This window comes from Staurois parvus, unplaced genomic scaffold (assembly GCF_062004578.1).
Source record: "Staurois parvus isolate SC_StPar_1 unplaced genomic scaffold, SC_StPar_1.0 ptg001954l, whole genome shotgun sequence".
Taxonomy (NCBI): domain Eukaryota; kingdom Metazoa; phylum Chordata; class Amphibia; order Anura; family Ranidae; genus Staurois; species Staurois parvus.
The window spans coordinates 21614-43384 of NW_028319750.1; the positions used below are offsets into that span (position 1 = coordinate 21614).

General features: G+C 51.4%; 1 protein-coding gene across 1 annotated transcript in view; it reads left to right on the plus strand.

Annotated features, from left to right (window-relative positions):
- LOC149433160 (cytoplasmic dynein 1 heavy chain 1-like) overlaps positions 1-20810 on the plus strand; it is a gene marked incomplete at both ends in the record, with an annotated part of 41954 nt that extends 21144 nt beyond the window's left edge. Inside the window, 12 exons of the mRNA XM_089664578.1 lie at positions 1315-1530; positions 3815-4027; positions 4694-4821; positions 6882-7035; positions 9210-9356; positions 9441-9591; positions 12813-13066; positions 14769-14903; positions 14991-15085; positions 17292-17466; positions 17569-17644; positions 20628-20810. Of these exons, the coding sequence (XP_089520704.1) occupies positions 1315-1530; positions 3815-4027; positions 4694-4821; positions 6882-7035; positions 9210-9356; positions 9441-9591; positions 12813-13066; positions 14769-14903; positions 14991-15085; positions 17292-17466; positions 17569-17644; positions 20628-20810 (1927 nt within the window). The remainder of the gene's footprint in view (positions 1-1314; positions 1531-3814; positions 4028-4693; positions 4822-6881; positions 7036-9209; positions 9357-9440; positions 9592-12812; positions 13067-14768; positions 14904-14990; positions 15086-17291; positions 17467-17568; positions 17645-20627) is intronic.
- Positions 20811-21771: the final 961 nt, after the last annotated feature.

Consider the following 21771-nt stretch of genomic DNA (forward strand, 5'->3'; position numbering starts at 1 on the left):
CGGTCCCGGGGAGCCGTGACACGGGCATGGCCGGTCCCGGGGAGCCGTGACACGGGCATGGCCGGTCCCGGGGAGCCGTGACACGGGCATGGCCGGTCCCGGGGAGCCGTGACACGGGCATGGCCGGTCCCGGGGAGCCGTGACACGGGCATGGCCGGTCCCGGGGAGCCGTGACACGGGCATGGCCGGTCCCGGGGAGCCAGGACACGGGCATGGCCGGTCCCGTTACCGGGGAGCCGTGACACGGGCATGGCAGTTCCCGGGGAGCCAGGACACGGGCATGGCCGGTCCCGGGGAGCCGTGACACGGGCATGGCAGTTCCCGGGGAGCCGTGACACGGGCATGGCAGTTCCCGGGGAGCCGTGACACGGGCATGGCAGTTCCCGGGGAGCCGTGACACGGGCATGGCAGTTCCCGGGGAGCCGTGACACGGGCATGGCCGTTCCCGGGGAGCCGTGACACGGGCATGGCCGTTCCCGGGGAGCCGTGACACGGGCATGGCCGTTCCCGGGGAGCCGTGACACGGGCATGGCCGGTCCCGGGGAGCCGTGACACGGGCATGGCCGGTCCCGGGGAGCCGTGACACGGGCATGGCCGGTCCCGGGGAGCCGTGACACGGGCATGGCCGGTCCCGGGGAGCCGTGACACGGGCATGGCCGGTCCCGGGGAGCCGTGACACGGGCATGGCCGGTCCCGGGGAGCCGTGACACGGGCATGGCCGGTCCCGGGGAGCCAGGACACGGGCATGGCCGGTCCCGGGGAGCCATGATGTCTAATGACTGCATGTATGTGCCATGGCAAGTATGTTCCTATTCATAATAAGGGAGGGTCAGGGATGGGGGTCTAAAACTCTTTGCCTGGCACCAGTGTAGGTCAAATATGAAGCAAAATGGGCCTCATTCACATGGGCAATAAGGTCTGCAAATTCGGTGGCAATTATCGAAATCTTGCACCTGCAGTCACTGGTATCTGTTTAGTTGGCCATTTGACTGAGCAATGAATTGAAAGTGTCCATGGCTGTCCGGGTAAACACACATGCAGCAATTGCCTGCAGATAGGATGTGCTGATTTCTGCCATAGAACCCCATGTAGGCCCCTGATTGCCCGTATAAAGCCATGCTTGCACCTTGATGGCTCTCTTGTGTAGTGGAGGAACGCTCAGAGCGATCATTGGCAAGCAGTCTTCCATTGGTGCAGAAGCCATCCACCAACATCCAATCACTCCACAAATCCATGTCCAAGACTCCGAGTAACAATTTCCAAGGCGACCCGTCGGGATAAAAGTCTTTATTTTCCGGTTTTCTCCTCTAACAGCTGAACTACGCCGACATGTTGAAGCGTGTGGAGCCCCTGAGGAATGAACTGCAAAAACTGGAGGATGATGCCAAAGACAACCAGGCAAAGGCCAACGAAGTGGAGCAGATGATCCGCGACTTGGAGGCCAGCATTGCCCGCTACAAGGAGGAGTACGCCGTCCTCATTTCCGAAGCCCAGGCCATCAAAGCAGATTTGGCTGCAGTAGAAGCCAAGGTAAGACGCGGTGGTTGACTCTCGTGAGTTTAGATTTGTCATCTCCTGGAGGAATTTAATACCTTTTTATGGTTTTTCTGAGGAACGCCACTAAGTGGTATTTTGGATCCGTGATGGGCGTGTCTTAGCATCATTTTGGGGTGGAGCTACATGGGGGCCATCTAGAAGACTTGGGACCTTTTGTGGCCAAACCTTGTCATGTCTGAGCAGATCTGATTTGGTAACAAATTAGCGGACTTGGTGGAGCAGAATCAATCAATAAGCTCCTATATTATCACCCTCCACACAAAATCACAACTTTCTCCCTAGAAAGTATACAGTCTAATAAATCCTTTTGTGCTACACATATAAATCCCCGAAAAAACTCCAACTATTAATATAATCAATATAACTTCAACTAAATTGTGTTTACATAAATCCACACCCAATTCTGTCTTTAAAAAGCAAAAAGACCAAAAACCCCCCCCAAAAAAATCAAAATTATAATAAAATATATATATAAAAATTATATATAAAAATTGTGTTCAATAAACCCAAAGTGTCCAAGTTCCAAATTTTTTCCTTCAATCCAGTAAAGCAGAAATTGGTTCTAAAACCCCATGATCACATATAAAACGGGGAAATCCAGCTTCCAATATTACTCTCTCAGGTTTCAGGTTGAAAATCACATGTTTCCAACCAACAAGATGGCCGCGGTGACACTTCCGGTTAGCGTGCGTGCGTGATGACGTCACTCCCGGACTACAGATGAAGTCCGGAAGTGACGAAACGCGTTAGGGGAGTGACGTCATCACGCACGCACGTGTCACCGCGGCCATTTTGTTGGTTGGAAACATGTGATTTTCAACCTGAAACCTGAGAGAGTAATATTGGAAGCTGGATTTCCCCATTTTATATGTGATCATGGGGTTTTAGAACCAATTTCTGCTTTACTGGATTGAAGGAAAAAATTTGGAACTTGGACACTTTGGGTTTATTGAACACAATTTTTATATATAATTTTTAGATATATATTTTATTATTATTTAGATTTTTTTGGGGGGTTTTTGGTCTTTTTGCTTTTTAAAGACAGAATTGGGTGTGGATTTATGTAAACACAATTTTAGTTGAAGTTATATTGATTATATTAATAGTTGGAGTTTTTTTGGTGGAGCAGAAGTTTGAGGCGTTGCTAATGCATGATATCATGGAGAGGATGGCCAACAAGTTTTTTTTTTTTTTTTTTTTTTTTTCGTTTTTTTTTGGGAGGGGGGGGGGGTCCTGACATCTTCCAAACCAATGACAGACATGTAATCGAGGTAGCTGCATGTTCGGTGTCAGATGGACCAGTAGTATGGCTACCCACTAGTATGGTGTGTTACCCAGCACAATGGCAGACCCTGAAGATGGTCCTGTGGTCACATTACAAAGCAAGGTGTCCTCCTCCAAGATTAACCGCCGACCGCGGTATAGCCGAATGACCGCTACAGTGCAGTTGTCCAGTTCTGGGAGGACGTCCATTGACATCCTCCCCGAACCACGCTCCCGCTGCACAGCTGATCACGAATCGCGGTAAAGGAGCAGTCACAGTGGCCCTTTACCATGTGATCAGCGGTGTCCAATCACTGCTGATCATGATGTAAACACATGCTGGTTATCGGCAGTATTTCTCACACTGTTACGGCATGCTTCCAATAACCAGCAAGTGTGAAAGGGGACATTACACTGATAATTAGGGTGCTGGTTATCAGAGCAGTCCCAACAGTGCCCATCAGTGTTGCATATCAATGCCCATCGGTGTCCATCTGTGCTGCTTATCAATGCAAATTAGTGGCTATTAGTGCTGCTTATCAGTGTCCTATCGGTGCTGCTCATCATTGCAGTCAGTGCCCACCCGTGCTGCGTAACCGTGCCCACCAGTGCTGCGTATCAATGCAATCCGTGTCCCATCAGCAAAGGAGAAAAATTACCGCTTTGCAAAATTTTAGAACAGAAACTAAGAAATGTTTGGAGTTTTTTTTTTTTTTTTTTTTTTTTTTTTTTCCCGCTTGGCAAAAAATAACCCCCCCAGTGATTAAATTTCACCAAAAAAGCTCTATTTGTGTGACAAAAAATGTTTCATCTGGGTACAGTGTTGCATGACCGCGCAATTGTCATTCCAAGTGTGGCAGCTCTGGAAGGTGAAAATTGAAATTGGTGCGGGGGGGGGGGGGGGGGGGGTTAATAGATGTGAATACAGACAGCAGCATGTGCGTCACTTTAATATCTTCCCGCCATATCGAAGCGATTATGATGTAATTTTCAGGTGAACCGTAGTACTGCACTTCTGAAGAGCTTGTCGGCGGAGAGAGAGCGGTGGGAGAAAACCAGCGAGACCTTCAAAAACCAGATGTCCACCATTGCTGGCGACTGTCTGCTGTCTGCGGCTTTTATCGCCTACGCCGGATACTTCGACCAGCAGATGAGGCAGAACCTGTTCACCACTTGGTCCCATCACTTGCAGCAAGCCAATATCCAGGTACGGTACTCTGCTCTGCCGGCCTTTTACTGATTTAAAGGAGAAGTTCACCTTTTAGAAACAAAATAATAAATGCACTTTTTTGTGCAGGTTAAAAAAAATGTGCATTTATTCTTTGTCTGCAGGAGCCTGGAAAGCATCACACCAGCCATCAGTAGATCCCTGGTGCCATGCAGGTCTCCTGCAGTACTGTCTGAATATCTGCTTGCCGTATGGGATGTGGGAGGGGGGTGTCAGGGATGTGGGAGGGGGGTGTCAGGGATGTGGGAGGGGGCTGTCAGGGATGTGGGAGGGGGGTTGTCTGGGATGTAGTGGGTGTACGGGGTGTCCGGCATGTGGAGGGGCTTGTCCGAGATGTGGGAGGGGGTGTCCACGATTTAGTGGGTTTCCGGGGTGTCCGGGACGTGGAGGGGCTTGTCCAAGATGTGGGAGGGGGTGTCCGGGATTTTTTGTTTTTTTTTGTGCAAAAAAAGTGAAAGCAGCTCTGGCTGCAAAAGGGTTAAAGATCGGTCGCAGTGCAATGGCGGAGTGTTCACAATGGGTGGGATTACTGCAACGCAGATGAATGATCGATAGAACGACTAAACCACAAAATGATCGGAATCTGCCTCCCCGGCTGGTTCCACCTTTCTTGTGCCTTCACCGATTTTTGGTTTCTGTCGGCAGTTCCGCACAGACATCGCAAGAACCGAATATCTGTCCAATGCAGACGAGAGACTTCGCTGGCAGGCCAGCTCCTTGCCTGCCGATGACCTGTGCACCGAGAACGCCATCATGCTGAAACGATTCAACAGGTACGACTTTTCTGTTCACTAACCCCAGAGCTGACTGACTGCTGGGTGACGGCGAAGCATTGACAGCACATTTCAGGAGTCTTAAAGGAAAACTCCGCGTATTTGTATTTCTGTCCGTAGTTGTGTGCTCCTCTCTGGGCCAATGTAACTGTATATACCACTATAAAAACGTCCTTACTCGACAGCAGAGCTGGAACTCCGCTGTCCTTCTGCCCATACACTCACCGGCCACTTTAGTAGGTCCACCTAGCTAGTGCCAAGAAAATCTCCCCCACACCATGACACAAGGCAGGATGGATCCCCCACACCATGACACCACCACCAGCCTGAACCATTGATACAAGGCAGGATGGATCCACCACACCATGACACCACCACCACCAGCCTGAACCATTGATACAAGGCAGGATGGATCCACCACATCATGACACCACCACCAGCCTGAACCATTGATACAAGGCAGGATGGATCCCCCACACCATGACACCCCCACCACCAGCCTGAACCATGGATACAAGGCAGGATGGATCCCCCACACCATGACACCCCCACCACCAGCCTGAACCATGGATACAAGGCAGGATGGATCCCCCACACCATGACACTACCACCACCAGCCTGAACCGTTGATACAAGGCGGGATGGATCCCCCACACCATGACACCCCCACCACCAGCCTGAACCGTTGATACAAGGCGGGATGGATCCCCCACACCATGACACCCCCACCACCAGCCTGAACCGTTGATACAAGGCAGGATGGATCCACCACATCATGACACCACCACTAGTCTGAACCGTTGATACAAGGCAGGATGGATCCCCCACACCATGACACCCCCACCACCAGCCTGAACCGTTGATACAAGGCGGGATGGATCCACCACACCATGACACCACCACCAGCCTGAACCATTGATACAAGGCAGGATGGATCCACCACACCATGACACCACCACCACCAGCCTGAACCATTGATACAAGGCAGGATGGATCCACCACACCATGACACCACCACCACCAGCCTGAACCATTGATACGAGGCAGGATGGATCCCCCACACCATGACACCACCACCAGCCTGAACCATGGATACAAGGCAGGATGGATCCACCACACCATGACACCACCACCAGCCTGAACCATTGATACAAGGCAGGATGGATCCCCCACACCATGACACCACCACCAGCCTGAACCATTGATACAAGGCAGGATGGATCCACCACACCATGACACCACCACCACCAGCCTGAACCATTGATACAAGGCAGGGTGGATCCACCACACCATGACACCACCACCAGCCTGAACCATGGATACAAGGCAGGATGGATCCCCCACACCATGACACCACCCCCACCAGCCTGAACCATTGATACAAGGCAGGATGGATCCACCACACCATGACACCACCACCACCAGCCTGAACCATTGATACAAGGCAGGATGGATCCACCACACCATGACACCACCACCACCAGCCTGAACCATTGATACAAGGCAGGATGGATTTCTTATGTTTTGGCTGTTTCTGATTTACACCCGGGACAATTAGCTGATTGACAGTTTATTTCAGGTATTTATATAGCGCCATCAATGTACTCCGCGCTTTACATGTATATTGTACATTCACATCAGGCCCCGCCCCCGAGGAGCGTACAATCTAAGGTCCCTACCTCACATTCATACATACACATACTAGGGACAATTTAGACAGGAGCCAATTTATCTCCCAGCATGTCTTTGGAGTGTGGGAGGAAACCGGAGTACCCAGAGAAAGCCAACGCAGGCACAGGGAGAACATGCAAACTCTAGGCAGGCGGTGCTGTGGTTGGGATTCGAACCAACGACCCCAGTACTGCCAGGCGGAAGTGTGAACCATTTATCCACTGTGCTGCCCACAAGACTGTATAGAGGGGTTTGCAGAGGCTTAAAAAATTGTGATTCTGTAGAACCGGTGAGGGGTGGGGGAGGGGGAGGGGTTCTCATCACATTCCATACCAGAAGTCAAACCCAATACGGGATCAGATGCTGCAATCTTTGTGTGTGTGTTCCAGGTATCCTCTAATCATTGACCCGTCAGGCCAGGCAACAGAATTCATCATGAACGAATACAAGGACCGCAAGATCACCCGCACCAGCTTCCTGGATGACGCCTTCAGAAAGAACCTGGAAAGCGCTCTGCGATTCGGGAACCCGCTTCTGGTCCAGGTGGGGTCAAATCTCTCCAAATGAACTCTAAAGGTCTTCTGATTGGTCCAATCACCTCCTTCCTCTTGTCTGGCGGTGGTCTGATTGGTCCGATCACCTCCTTCCTCTTGTCTGGCGGTGGTCTGACTGGTCCGATCACCTCCTTCCCCTTGTCTGGCGGTGGTCTGACTGGTCCGATCACCTCCTTCCCCTTGTCTGGCGGTGGTCTGACTGGTCCGATCACCTCCTTCCCCTTGTCTGGCGGTGGTCTGATTGGTCCGATCACCTCCTTCCCCTTGTCTGGCGGTGGTCTGATTGGTCCGATCGCCTCCTTCCTCTTGTCTGGCGGTGGTCTGATTGGTCCGATCGCCTCCTTCCTTTTGTCTGGCGGTGGTCTGATTGGTCCGATCACCTCCTTCCTCTTGTCTGGCGGTGGTCTGATTGGTCCGATCACCTCCTTCCTTTTGTCTGGCGGTGGTCTGATTGGTCCGATCACCTCCTTCCTCTTGTCTGGCGGTGGTCTGATTTGACCGTTACACTGAAGGAGATCTGTAATGACACCGGAGCTGTGTGGGGTAGTAATGTATGGCGTAGAGTTGCACCGATACCGATTATTTTTGTTAATAGCCCCACGTACCAGTACTTGTGCTCAGATACTCGCAGATATTGATTACCGATACTTTTTGCGGTGCAATTTGAGCCCATACAAAACAAAATGAACAGGCTCAAATCACACTGCAAAGAATCGCATGTGATTTGAATGTGGTGCGATTCCTGTCCAATCGGGTGCGGTGCGATTCCTGTCCAGTCACGTGCGGGTGCGATTCCTGTCCAGTCACGTGCGGGTGCGATTCCTGTCCAGTCACGTGCGGGTGCGATTCCTGTCCAGTCACGTGCGGGTGCGATTCCTGTCCAGTCACGTGCGGGTGCGATTCCTGTCCAGTCACGTGCGGGTGCGATTCCTGTCCAGTCACGTGCGGGTGCGATTCCTGTCCAGTCACGTGCGGGTGCGATTCCTGTCCAGTCACGTGCGGGTGCGATTCCTGTCCAGTCACGTGCGGGTGCGATTCCTGTCCAGTCACGTGCGGGTGCTGTGCGATTCCTGTCCAGTCACGTGCGGGTGCTGTGCGATTCCTGTCCAGTCACGTGCGGGTGCTGTGCGATTCCTGTCCAGTCACGTGCGGGTGCTGTGCGATTCCTGTCCAGTCACGTGCGGGTGCGGTGCGATTCCTGTCCAGTCACGTGCGGGTGCGGTGCGATTCCTGTCCAGTCACGTGCGGGTGCGGTGCGATTCCTGTCCAGTCACGTGCGGGTGCGGTGCGATTCCTGTCCAGTCACGTGCGGGTGCGGTGCGATTCCTGTCCAGTCACGTGCGGGTGCGGTGCGATTCCTGTCCAGTCACGTGCGGGTGCGGTGCGATTCCTGTCCAGTCACGTGCGGGTGCGGTGCGATTCCTGTCCAGTCACGTGCGGGTGCGGTGCGATTCCTGTCCAGTCACGTGCGGGTGCGGTGCGATTCCTGTCCAGTCACGTGCGGGTGCGGTGCGATTCCTGTCCAGTCACGTGCGGGTGCGGTGCGATTCCTGTCCAGTCACGTGCGGGTGCGGTGCGATTCCTGTCCAGTCACGTGCGGGTGCGGTGCGATTCCTGTCCAGTCACGTGCGGGTGCGGTGCGATTCCTGTCCCGTCGGGTGCGATTCCTGTCCAGTCGCGTGCGGGTGCGGTGCGATTCCTGTCCAGTCGCGAGCGATTTGAGCCCGTTCGTTTAGTATCCGTTTCAGGTATTGGACCCATTTCATCACAGGTGTCACACACCAGACCCGCGGGCTGAATCCGGCCCTCCAGGCCATTACATGTGGCCCTTGCACCTCTCCTGCAGGCACCCCTTTGTTTCTTCCCCCACCTTGTCTCTGCAGAGAGGAGAGTAGAACTCCTCTGCCTCTGGACATCGGATGTAATGGGGGGGGTGCTCTCGACATCGGATGTAATGGGGGGGTGCTCTGGACAGGTTCATGACTGGATGTGGAGGAGGAAGTGGGTTGGATGATGCTGGCCATCATTCAGCCAATAAGACCGAGGACCTCTTTTGGTGAGAAGGAAGTACTGCAGGGTCAGCTGAATGTATGGTGTTGCTGGGCGACTTCTTGGTTCCTCATGCTTTGTACAAGTTACATTTTTATTTCTTCCCCCCTTCAGGACGTGGAAAGCTACGATCCAATCCTGAACCCGGTCCTGAACCGCGAGGTGCGGAGAACTGGCGGCAGAGTGTTGATCACTTTGGGAGATCAGGACATTGACTTGTCCCCATCCTTTGTAATATTCCTCTCCACCAGAGATCCCACGGTGAGTATCCGCGCGGCTCCTGGGAAATGGCGCCTGGAATGGCGACCTCCGTGATGATTACCGTTTATCGATATATTTTATTAGGTTGAATTCCCGCCAGATCTGTGTTCCCGCGTCACCTTCGTGAACTTCACCGTCACCCGCAGCAGTCTGCAGAGCCAGTGTCTCAATGAGGTCCTGAAGGCAGAAAGACCGGATGTGGATGAGAAGCGCTCGGATCTCCTGAAGCTGCAAGGTGAGATCAGGCTTGTACTGGGGGCGTGTCCACCAGTGGGGGTGTCACTACAGGGACTCGGGTGTGCTTTGGGGTGCATTGATACCCTTTTCTATCGCCAATATCGCATACTGATACTTTGTGGTGCGATTTGCGTCCATATAAATGAATGGGGTCACACTGCACTGCAAAGAATGGCATGCGATTGAACAGAGATGCGGTGCGATTCCTCTCACATGCAGGCTTCCCCACCACTCCTGTGATCTCGGGCTTGTCCTAGGGATCGTCATAGCCTGAGTTCTCAGGAGCGGTGCGGGAAACCTCCCTGCATGGTGATGTTGCTGACCAATCAGAAGCAGTCTAGCCCGTCCTGTCATCCCTGCGAGGAGAGGAAGGGATTCAAATCCACCGACTTGAGAAGCAGCTGGTTGTGTGGCAGCATGGGATCGGGAAGTTTCCCGCACTTCTCCTGTGTGCACGAAGGCTGACAATCCCTCGGCTCACACAGGAGAGGTGGGAAAAGTCATGCGATTTTGGACACGGATCACACGCCATTGCTGTTCAATTCGTATTCTATTCTTTGCAGTGACATTTGTGCCCATTCATTGTACGGATCAAAACGCACCGCAAAGTATCGGGAGCATTCGCACTTGTGAATATACTCGGCATCGGCGCTTCCCTAGATTGAGTTGCAACATCCCAGCTGGTGAAATCAGGCTTACAGTGGGAGGGTCTGTCCTGTCGGGGGATTAGTGAACGCAGCGTACCCCAATTGTACCATAGAGGATGTGTTTATCAGATGTTGGCCATCTACAGGTGAACCTGGAAAATAGAGAATATGGTGCAAAAGTTGATTTATTTCAGTGCAGCAACTTAAAAGGTGACACTAATATATGAGACTCATTCCATGCAAAGCAAGATAGTTCCAGCCGTGATTTGTCATCATTGTGATGATTATGGCTTACAGCTCATGAAAACCCCAAATCCACAATCTCAGAAAATGAGAATATTCCATGCAATCAATAAAACACGGATTGTACATAGAACAATATCGCACCTCTGAAAAGTAGAAGCTGCATATGTACTCAGTACTTGGTTGGGGCCCCTTTTGCAGCAATTACTGCCTCAATGCGGCGTGGCATGGAAGCTATCAGCCTGTGGCACTGCTGAGGTGTTATGGAAGACCAGGATGCTTCAATAGCGGCCTTCAGCTCTTCTGCATTGTTCCGTCTCATGTCTCTCATCTTTCTCTTGGCAATGCCCCATAGATTCTCTATGGGGTTCAGGTCAGGCGAGTTTGCTGGCCAATCAAGCACAGTAATCCCACGGTCATTGAACCAGGTGTTGGTGCTTTTGGCAGTGTGGGCGGAGCCAAGTCCTGCTGGAAAATGAAGTCAGCATCCCCATAAAGCTGGTCTGCGGAAGGAAGCATGAAGTGCTCTAAAATCTCCTGGTAGACAGCTGCGGTGACCCTGGACTTAATGAAGCACAGTGGGCCAACACCAGCAGATGACATGGCTCCCCAAATCACCACAGACTGTGGAAACTTCACACTGGACTTCAAGCATCTTGCAGTGTGTGCCTCTCCATTCTTCCTCCATACTCGGGGGCCTTGGGCCTCTCCATTCTTCCTCCATACTCGGGGGTCCTTGGGCCTCTCCATTCTTCCTCCATACTCGGGGTCCTTGGGCCTCTCCATTCTTCCTCCATACTCGGGGTCCTCGGGCCTCTCCATTCTTCCTCCATACTCGGGGTCCTCGGGCCTCTCCATTCTTCCTCCATACTCGGGGTCCTTGGGCCTCTCCATTCTTCCTCCATACTCGGGGTCCTTGGGCCTCTCCATTCTTCCTCCATACTCGGGGTCCTTGTGCCTCTCCACTCTTCCTCCATACTCGGGGTCCTTGTGCCTCTCCACTCTTCCTCCATACTCGGGGTCCTTGTGCCTCTCCACTCTTCCTCCATTCTCGGGGTCCTTGGGCCTCTCCATTCTTCCTCCATACTCGGGGTCCTTGGGCCTCTCCTTTCTTCCTCCATACTCGGGGTCCTTGGGCCTCTCCATTCTTCCTCCATACTCGGGGTCCTTGGGCCTCTCCATTCTTCCTCCATACTCGGGGTCCTTGGGCCTCTCCATTCTTCCTCCATACTCGGGGTCCTTGGGCCTCTCCATTCTTCCTCCATACTCGGGGTCCTTGGGCCTCTCCATTCTTCCTCCATACTCGGGGTCCTTGGGCCTCTCCATTCTTCCTCCATACTCGGGGTCCTTGGGCCTCTCCATTCTTCCTCCATACTCGGGGTCCTTGGGCCTCTCCATTCTTCCTCCATACTCGGGGTCCTTGGGCCTCTCCATTCTTCCTCCATACTCGGGGTCCTCGGGCCTCTCCATTCTTCCTCCATACTCGGGGTCCTTGGTTTCCAAATGAGATGCAAAAGTTGTCATCAGAAAAGAGGACTTTGGACCACTGAGCAGCAGACCAGGTCTGTTTTTCTTTAGCCCAGGTAAGACGCTTCTGACGTTGTTTGTTGTTCAGGAGCGGCTTGACAAGAGGAATACGATATTTGAAGCCCATGTCCAGGATCCGTCTGTGTGTGGTGGCTCTTGATGCACTGACTCCAGCCTCAGTCCACTCCTTGTGAAAGTCCCCAACACTTTTGAATGGCCTTTTCCTGACAATCCTCTCCAGGCTGCGGTCATCCCTGCTGCTTGTGCGCCTTTTTCTTCCACACTTTTCCCTTCCACATAACTTTCTATTAATGTGCTTTGATACAGCACTTTGGGAACATCCAACTTCTTCTGCAATTACCTTTTGAGGCTTTCCCTCCTTATGGAGGGTGTCAGTGATGGTGTCAGGTCAGCAGTCTTTCCCATGATTGGGATTCCTACTGAACCAGACTGAGAGACCATTGAAAGGCTCAGGAACCCTTTGCAGGTGTTATGGCTGAATGAGCTGATTAGAGTGGGACACTTTGAGCCGAGATTATTCCACCTTTTCACAATATTCTCATTTTCTGAGATTGTGGATTTGGGGTTTTCATAAGCTGTAAACCATAATCATCACAATGATGACAAATCACGGCTGGAACTATCTTGCTTTGCATGGAATGAGTCTCATATATTAGTGTCACCTTTTAAGTTGCTGCACTGAAATAAATGGAAAAATGAGAATCTGGTGCATTCATTCACTTTCACCTGTACATACCTGTGCAGGGAGAGGACAGTAAGTGACCGTGTTCTTCTCTTCCAGGCGAGTTCCAGCTCCGGTTGAGACAGTTGGAGAAATCTCTCCTGCAGGCTCTCAATGAGGTGAAAGGCCGCATTTTGGACGATGACACCATCATCACCACCCTTGAGAATCTGAAGAAGGAGGCAGCCGAGGTCACCCGGAAAGTGGAGGAGACGGACATTGTCATGCAGGAGGTGGAGTCGGTGTCACAGCAATACCTGCCCCTGTCCACAGCCTGCAGCAGCATTTATTTTACAATGGAGTCACTCAAACAGGTGAGGAGCTCCAGGATCTCCTTGTATGACATGCATGTCCCATATGGGGTGCAGGTATGACATCCGTGTTTAGTATTGGAAGTCGGCAACACGTTCCGTGTTCAGTGAAATATTTCCTGTGACATGACCAACATACTTGACCGTATTTGATGCTTGCATGCCATAAACTCCCCTGTAGTGGCTGCTGTGTGCCTCTCCCCTTTGGGGCCCCAAACACGTTTCCAGGACTGTTTGGTTGGGTGTGTCCCTATTGAGAGGAAAAATAATCTTCTCATTGTTGGTGTCAGACCCGGGTGTCCCCACATCTGTCTTCAGAGCCCTCCTTTTTTTTTTTTTTTTTTTTGTCCAAAGGCCCCTTTCACACTGATGGTCCAATTGGGTCCAACAATCAGTTTTTCAGGTGGACTCGATTGGATCATCCATAGACCTCTATGGATCGGCAGGTGTTGGCGGACGCCAGATCCCACCCTATATGCCAAAAACAGACGGATGGGGATCGGATCGGATGGCAGTTGGATGGAAATGGACAGGCGTTCCGTTTCCAATTGACCCCCCCCCCCCCCCCCATAGAAGACAGAGGGCAGTGCCTGTGTCCTCTCTGCAGCAGCGGAGCGGACACGGACCTGTCATCCACCTGCTCAGTGGGGATCAGCGGAGCAAGCATGGACCTATCATCTGCCTGCTCAGCGGGGATCAGTGGAGCAAGCATGGACCTATCATCTGCCTGCTCAGCGGGGATCAGCGGAGCAAGCATGGACCTATCATCTGCCTGCTCAGCGGGGATCAGCGGAACGAACACGGACCTATCATCTGCTTGCTCAGCGGGGATCAGCGGAACAAACACGGACCTATCATCTGCTTGCTCAGCGGGGATCAGCAGTGAACACGGACCTGTCATCTGCCTGCTCAGCGGGGATCAGCGGAACAAACACGGACCTATCATCTGCCTGCTCAGCGGGGATCAGCGGAGCAAGCATGGACCTATCATCTGCTTGCTCAGTGAGGATCAGCAGTGAACACGGACCTGTCATCTGCTTGCTCAGCGGGGATCAGCAGAGTGAACACGGACCTGTCATCTGCCTGCTCAGCGGGGATCAGCGGAACAAACACGGACCTATCATCTGCTTGCTCAGCGGGGATCAGCGGAGTGAACACGGACCTATCATCTGCTTGCTCAGCGGGGATCAGCGGAGTGAACACGGACCTGTCATCTGCCTGCTCAGCGGGGATCAATGGAGGGATCCCCTGCTGAGCAGGTGGATCCACTGAAGGGTCCGCCCTGTCTGAAAGGGACCTTAACACCTTTGTGCCGGCGCCTCCCGACCCTTTAAGAGTTTTCGGAGGCGGGTGGGGTTTTAGGGTCATGTGACTGCCGTGATTCACCGTCACGTTGATCACATGATCAGAAATGGTCCAGATTGCAAGGGGAGATCGGGACCTTTCTGTGATGGACATACATGCTGGGAGCGTGCAGGGCGCGCGCTCGCAGCACGTGTCTTTTCTAATGGCACACAGTGTGAAGGCCCAGATGCCCAGAGGCTGCATATTTGTGCTCGGTATCTCGGGGTTCATAGCAGCCCTACTTACACACTTAGGACGCCATATATAAACGCACGCGGCCTCTTTCATGGTGCTCTACCCGTCATTCATGAAGTTCTATGATTTTTTTCAGTTTTTCACCTTTTTTTTTTCCTTGGTCTAGATCCACTTCCTGTACCAGTACTCCCTGCAGTTCTTTCTGGACATCTACCACACCGTGCTGTATGAGAATGGCCACCTGAAGGGTAACACGGATCACACTCAGCGCCTTTCCGTGATCACCAAAGACCTCTTCCAGGTACACGGACACCCCCTCCCCCGAACTGCCTGATCCCCCGTGGTAGGGAACAGAAATCGGTGAACCTTTCCTATACTTCTCCTCCAGGTGGCCTTCAACAGGGTGGCCCGAGGGATGCTGCATCAGGACCACATTACCTTCGCCATGCTGCTGGCCAGGATTAAGCTGAAGGGAATCATTGGGTAATGTTTCTGTTTGGTTTTGTTTGTTTTGTGTTTTGTTTGTTTTGTTTGTTTTTCTGCTAGTTGGGATCATTTTGGCACTCTGTTGGCTAAATCTGACCACCTTCAGCCGGGTTCACACTAATGTGGTACAGAATTCACAGCTTTTTCTGTGCAAATTCCACACTGCATCAGAATCGCACCCAGTTCATGTGAACCGCTGCGGGTGTGTGTTAACACCCCGAAAGCGGCCCGAAAAACGCGGAGCAATGTGCAGAATCGGATCCCACGGGTGCGACTTGCCGGGGTCCCACGGGTGCGACTTGCCGGGGTCCCAGGGGTGCGACTTGCCGGGGTCCCAGGGGTGCGACTTGCCGGGGTCCCAGGGGTGCGACTTGCCGGGGTCCCAGGGGTGCGACTTGCCGGGGTCCCAGGGGTGCGACTTGCCGGGGTCCCAGGGGTGCGACTTGCCGGGGTCCCAGGGGTGCGACTTGCCGGGGTCCCAGGGGTGCGACTTGCCGGGGTCCCACGGGTGCGAATAAACGTGCGATCCGATTCTAGTGCAGACCCAAATAGGGTCCTGCATGTTTTTGGTGCGGTGTGATTGGAGACATACATAATGTACAGCTCCGATTGCACCGCACACACATGTGATCTGCAGGGAATGTGGTTCCTGATCACGTGATATACCGCACACGTGTGAACGCAGACTCAGTCTTGTGTAATTGTACCGGCTCTTCTCCTATATTACCTGAACTCCAAGTGGTTGTGGCGGGATGATGGCGGCTGGCTTCTCCCCGGTTCGGGTTTTACAACCCACAGATGACTCTCCTGTAAATGCAATTGGAGAACTGCTTTTACAAGCAGCAGATGGGGGCCCCCCCATCCCCCACCACCCCCACTTCTACGGTCTCTGGGGCTAGGAGACCCGAGCTACCAGCTGGCATGTCCTCCGGTTGGCCGAACAAAGCTGGGATCGACGATCTGCTGTAGTAACCCGGAAGCATTGACCCGACATCACTTCCGGCGACATAACTTCTTATATTTTACCAATAAATTTGGTTATGTATTGTATATTAATTGCATCGAAGTTCAAAAATGTGTATTCCCAAAAAATTGCATTTGAAAAATTTCTGCGCAAATACCAGGTAACCTAAAAAACTGCAAAAACCCGCCCATTTATTCTCTATGGCCTCTTCTTGAGAAAAATAATAATTTTCCTATTATGGAGCTGCTGATTTATTAAAAAGACGCTCTCCTGTCCTTGGCTCCAGCGGTGTCCTCACCTCAAGCAGGTTCACCGGCCGCCCTGTGTCCCTGGCACCGGCCGCCCTGTGTCCCTGGCACCGACCGCCCTGTGTCCCTGGCACCGGCCGCCCTGTGTCCCTGGCACCGGCCGCCCTGTGTCCCTGGCACCGGCCGCCCTGTGTCCCTGGCACCGGCCGCCCTGTGTCCCTGGCACCGGCCGCCCTGTGTCCCTGGCACCGGCATCTTAAGTGTGGGCGCCCGCCTGTGACGGCTTTACAGCCGGGTTCCTACCGCGCATGCGTGAGTAGCGCTGCGCCTTGTGAATGGTCCTGTAGTCTTCTGGGACCAGGTATGTGTCCCAAACGACTACAGGGAGGGAGGGGGGAGGACAGCTTCTGCTTTCTGCTGATCGCCTGTCCAAATCGAGTGCCCGCCCCCCAAAGGTGCCAATCCCTAACAGGCGGCGGAGGACGAGCCCTTAAAGCGGAAATTCCCCTTTTGGGTGGAGCTTTAAAGCTGCCTACGCTGATCTGGCTGCACACTGTGAGCGTCTCTCCGCGACCAGCTCTTAGGTTCTCTGATTTCAGGAAGCTTAGTTTGGTATTATTTCCGGTACTTCTATGGCGCCATCAATGTTCTCCGCGCTTTACATATATATTGTACATTCACATCAGGCCCCGCCCCCGAGGAACGTACAATCTAAGGTCCCTAACTCACATTCATACATACACATATTAGGGACAATATAGACAGGAGCCAATTCACCTCCCAGCATGTCTTTGGAGTGTGGGAGGAAACCGGAGTACCCGGAGGAAACCCACGAAGGCACAGGGAGAACATGCAAACTCCAGGCAGGTGATACCATGGTTGGGATTGAACCGACGACCCGAGTACTGCCAGGGGGAAGTGCTGACCACTCAGCCACTGTGCTGTCCTAGTACATGGCAAATTGCTAACCATTTTGTATCTGTTCATTCAGGGAGCCGACTTATGATCAGGAGTTCCAGCACTTCCTGAGAGGAAAAGAGATCGCCCTCGGTTCTTCGTCCGTGCCAAAAATCAGCGGCCTGTTGGAGGAGCAGGTGGAGGCCATGCTCAGACTCGCCAACCTGCCTGCCTTTAGGGATGTGACAGCCAAGGTGGAAGCTGATGATGTGAGTCCCGAGGAATCCGGAGTGCAGACAGGAATCTGCGGTCACATTTCACACTGCGGACTCACCTGATGCACTTTTTTGTTTCGTTTTTTTTCTTTGCAGCAATTCTGCATCTGGCTGGAGAGCAGCTCCCCGGAGCAGACGGTGCCGTACCTGTGGAGTGAAGAGAAGCCTGCTAGTAAGTACAGCTATGAACACGATATGCGGTCCTGGACCTGGCCTGGAGATATAGGACATGTGGTCCTGGACCTGGCCTGGAGATATAGGACATGTGGTCCTGGACCTGGCCTGGAGATATAGGACATGTGGTCCTGGACCTGGCCTGGAGATATAGGACATGTGGTCCTGGACCTGGCCTGGAGATATAGGACATGTGGTCCTGGACCTGGCCTGGAGATATAGGACATGTGGTCCTGGACCTGGCCTGGAGATATAGGACATGTGGTCCTGGACCTGGCCTGGAGATATAGGATCTGTGGTCCTGGACCTGGCCTGGAGATATAGGATCTGTGGTCCTGGACCTGGCCTGGAGATATAGGATCTGTGGTCCTGGACCTGGCCTGGAGATGTAGGATCTGCGGTCCTGGACCTGGCCTGGAGATGTAGGATCTGTGGTCCTGGACCTGGCCTGGAGATGTAGGATCTGTGGTCCTGGACCTGGCCTGGAGATGTAGGATCTGCGGTCCTGGACCTGGCCTGGAGATATAGCCGAGAAGCAGAGAACCGCATGAAAATTATGTTTCGGAAAAAATCGATGACACAACATTAAGGCCTCATTCACACCACGGCGCCGAGACGTCCGTTTTTCTGCACGCATTCTGCAAGGGCGCAACAACATCAATTGCTCTCTCTGTGCCTGTTCACACCAACACTGGGATCGCATGCAGATCACATCAATTGTTCTCTATGTGCCTGTTCACACACCAACACTGGGATCACATGCAGATTGTTTTCTGCGCAACATGTATAAAACTCACACATTAAGGCCAATTCCACACGGCGTTCTGTCATCAGTTCAGTCACATTTTTTCCAAGAAACGGATCAGGGTACATCTGTTCATCAGTTCACATCCATGTTTACATAGTTTTTCATGTATTTTTCATCTGTTTACATCCGAGTTTGTTTTTTTTTTTGTCTGTTTACATCCGGGTTTTCTTTTTTTCGTCTGTTTACATCCGGGTTTTCTTTTTTTTGTCTGTTTACATCCGGGTTTTCTTTTTTTTTGTCTGTTTACATCCGGGTTTTCTTTTTTTTCGTCTGTTTACATCCGGGTTTTCTTTTTTTTCGTCTGTTTACATCTGGGTTTTCTTTTTTTCGTCTGTTTACATCCGGGTTTTCTTTTTTATGTCTGTTTACATCCGGGTTTTCTTTTTTATGTCTGTTTACATCCGGGTTTTCTTTTTTATGTCTGTTTACATCCGGGTTTTCTTTCTGTCTGTTTACATCCGGGTTTTCTTTTTTTTCGTCTGTTTACATCCGGGTTTTCTTTTTATGTCTGTTTACATCCGGGTTTTCTTTTTTATGTCTGTTTACATCCGGGTTTTCTTTCTGTCTGTTTACATCCGGGTTTTCTTTTTTATGTCTGTTTACATCCGGGTTTTCTTTCTGTCTGTTTACATCCGGGTTTTCTTTTTTTTCGTCTGTTTACATCCGGGTTTTCTTTTTTTTTGTCTGTTTACATCCGGGTTTTCTTTTTTATGTCTGTTTACATCCGGGTTTTCTTTTTTATGTCTGTTTACATCCGGGTTTTCTTTCTGTCTGTTTACATCCGGGTTTTCTTTTTTTTCGTCTGTTTACATCCGGGTTTTCTTTTTTTTCGTCTGTTTACATCCGGGTTTTCCGAAAGAAAATAGGGTTTTCTTCCATTCAAAAAAACAGATGTTAACAAATGCGGACAGTAACAGACGTAAACAGATCCGTTTACATCCGCTAGTCCGTAGCAATGCAGGGTATCCGGTTTTCATCCATAAATGGACAGATGAAAAACAGATATACGGAACGCCTGGGTCCTGTGAGGCAGCACTGATTCAACTGATCGGCACTGTTAGGCGGCACTGATGGGGCGACACTGATGATCAGTGTAGATGTTCCTCTGCGAAATGCCACTTACTGGCTCTCCTCCTCACACTGTCAGCGACTGCGGCGGGCATTCTGACACTGGGGGCGGGAACTGACTAACTTCCAGTGACACCAATAGTGATCAGTGCTGATAAAAAGCCCTGACACTGTACTGACATCACTGGGCAGGAAGGGGTTAACATCTGGGGCCATCAAAGGGTTAACTGTGTGCTGTGTTACTAGGGAGACATGCTGTGCAGAGATACAAAGCAGCATGTCCTTGCTGATGGGAGGGGTCTGTGTTGTGTACATACAGACCTCTCCCCTGCCAATTTTACACAGGGAATCTTCAGCTGGGCCCCTGTGATTGGTATGCTTAGCTGCCAATGGCGGTGCCCTCACCCCCTACCCAGAAATGCAAATCCTGTGTATATATACGTGATTGTGCGCAGCCCTGCCGCTGTGTAGCAGTACTTCCTCTATAGGGCGGATGGCAAGCGGTTTAACTAGTTTTGTAGTGGGAAAGGTCAGACCCTGTCGGGGGAAGTGCTCCTTCAGGGTGGTTCCTGACACGGTCACCTGACCAGCCAGGGGAATCCTGCCCAATGCCCCGGAACGAAAGGAACCCGTGTGCCTGATGAAGGGTTTCATTGATTGCTCCGTAATCATTGGATCGGCCGAATGCGGACCCAGCAGCAGTAATAGATTATGGCTGACGTGGGGTTCCGGTATCTGCTCTGCCTGTGATTGGTGATGAGTGTGAAGACAGGAAATGCGCCTCGGTTCAGACCGCTGCGACTTCAGGTGCGACATGCCATTTACAAATCACAGCTGAAGATGCATCCAATGTATTTCTATGGCGCTGTCTTCATAGGTGTGATTTCAAGTAGTGCGATTTGACATCTAGTTCCTGCGTGACTTCAGTGCGATTTCACTCTCAGACTAGAAGGTAAATGGCGCTGAAGTTGCACCTGTCTATAGCGTTTGAAGTTGCGCTGTAAATGGGACCAAATCGCACCACTTTGATATCTCATTCAGTGTGAACCGGAGCTGAACGTAATCATCCAAAATGTAAACATTCTTGCTTTTGATTTTGTTTCAGCGCTTATCGGTCAAGCCGTCCACCGCTTGCTGCTCATCCAAGCCTTCCGTCCGGACCGCCTTCTGGCCATGGCGCATATCTTTGTCTCCTACATCCTGGGGGATTCCTTCATGTCCGTCATAGACCAGCCATTGGACCTGGCCCATATTGTGGATACAGAGGTGATGGGCTGTATATGTGTGTGTATGTATATGTGTATGTATATGTGTATATGTATATATATATATATATATATATATATATATATATATATATATATAATAAAATGTTCCTGTAGCAATAAATTAAGTGGATGAAATGTGAAAATCGCTAAAGACTTATTCATTATGTAGTGTACAGCGGAGAAAATAATTATTTGAACCCCTGCAGATTTTGCCTCAATGAAATGAAGGGTCTATAATTTTTATCATAGGTGGATTTTAAATGATAGAGACAGAATATCAACAAAAAATCCAGAAACCCGATACAAATGTTATGAATGGAGTTGCAGTTCAGTGAGTAAAATAAGTATTTGATCCCCAACCAACAATGATTCTGGCTCCCACAGACTGGCCATGTGCTCATGTGGTACACAGATCAGTCCTGTCAATGGAAGAAGGCGCTCCTAATGACAACTCGTTATGTGTATAATAGACCCGTCCACAGAATCTTTTTTTTCCATCCAAACCTCACCACCACCATGGGCAAGACCAAAGATCTGTCAGAGGAAGTCGGGGACAACACTGTACACCTGCACAAGGCTGGAATGGGCTACAAGACCATCAGCAAGAAGTTTGGTGAGAAGGAGACAACTGTTGGAACGATTATTCGCAAATGGAAGAAATACAAAATATCCATCAATTGCCTTCAGTCTGGAGCTCCATGCAGGATTCTGCCTCATGGGGTAAGGATGGTCCTGAGAAAAGTGACAGATCAGCCCAGAACTACACGGGAGGAGGTTATGAATTATCTCCAGGCAGTTGGGACCACAGTCAGCAAACCAACCATTGGTGACATGGATTGAAATCCTGCAGTGCCCGCAAGGTCCCCCTCCTCAAGATGCCACATGTCCAGACCCGTCTGAAGCTTGCCAATGGACATCTAAATGATTCGGAGAAGGATTGGGAGAAAATGCTGTGGTCAGATGAGACCAAAATTAGCTCTT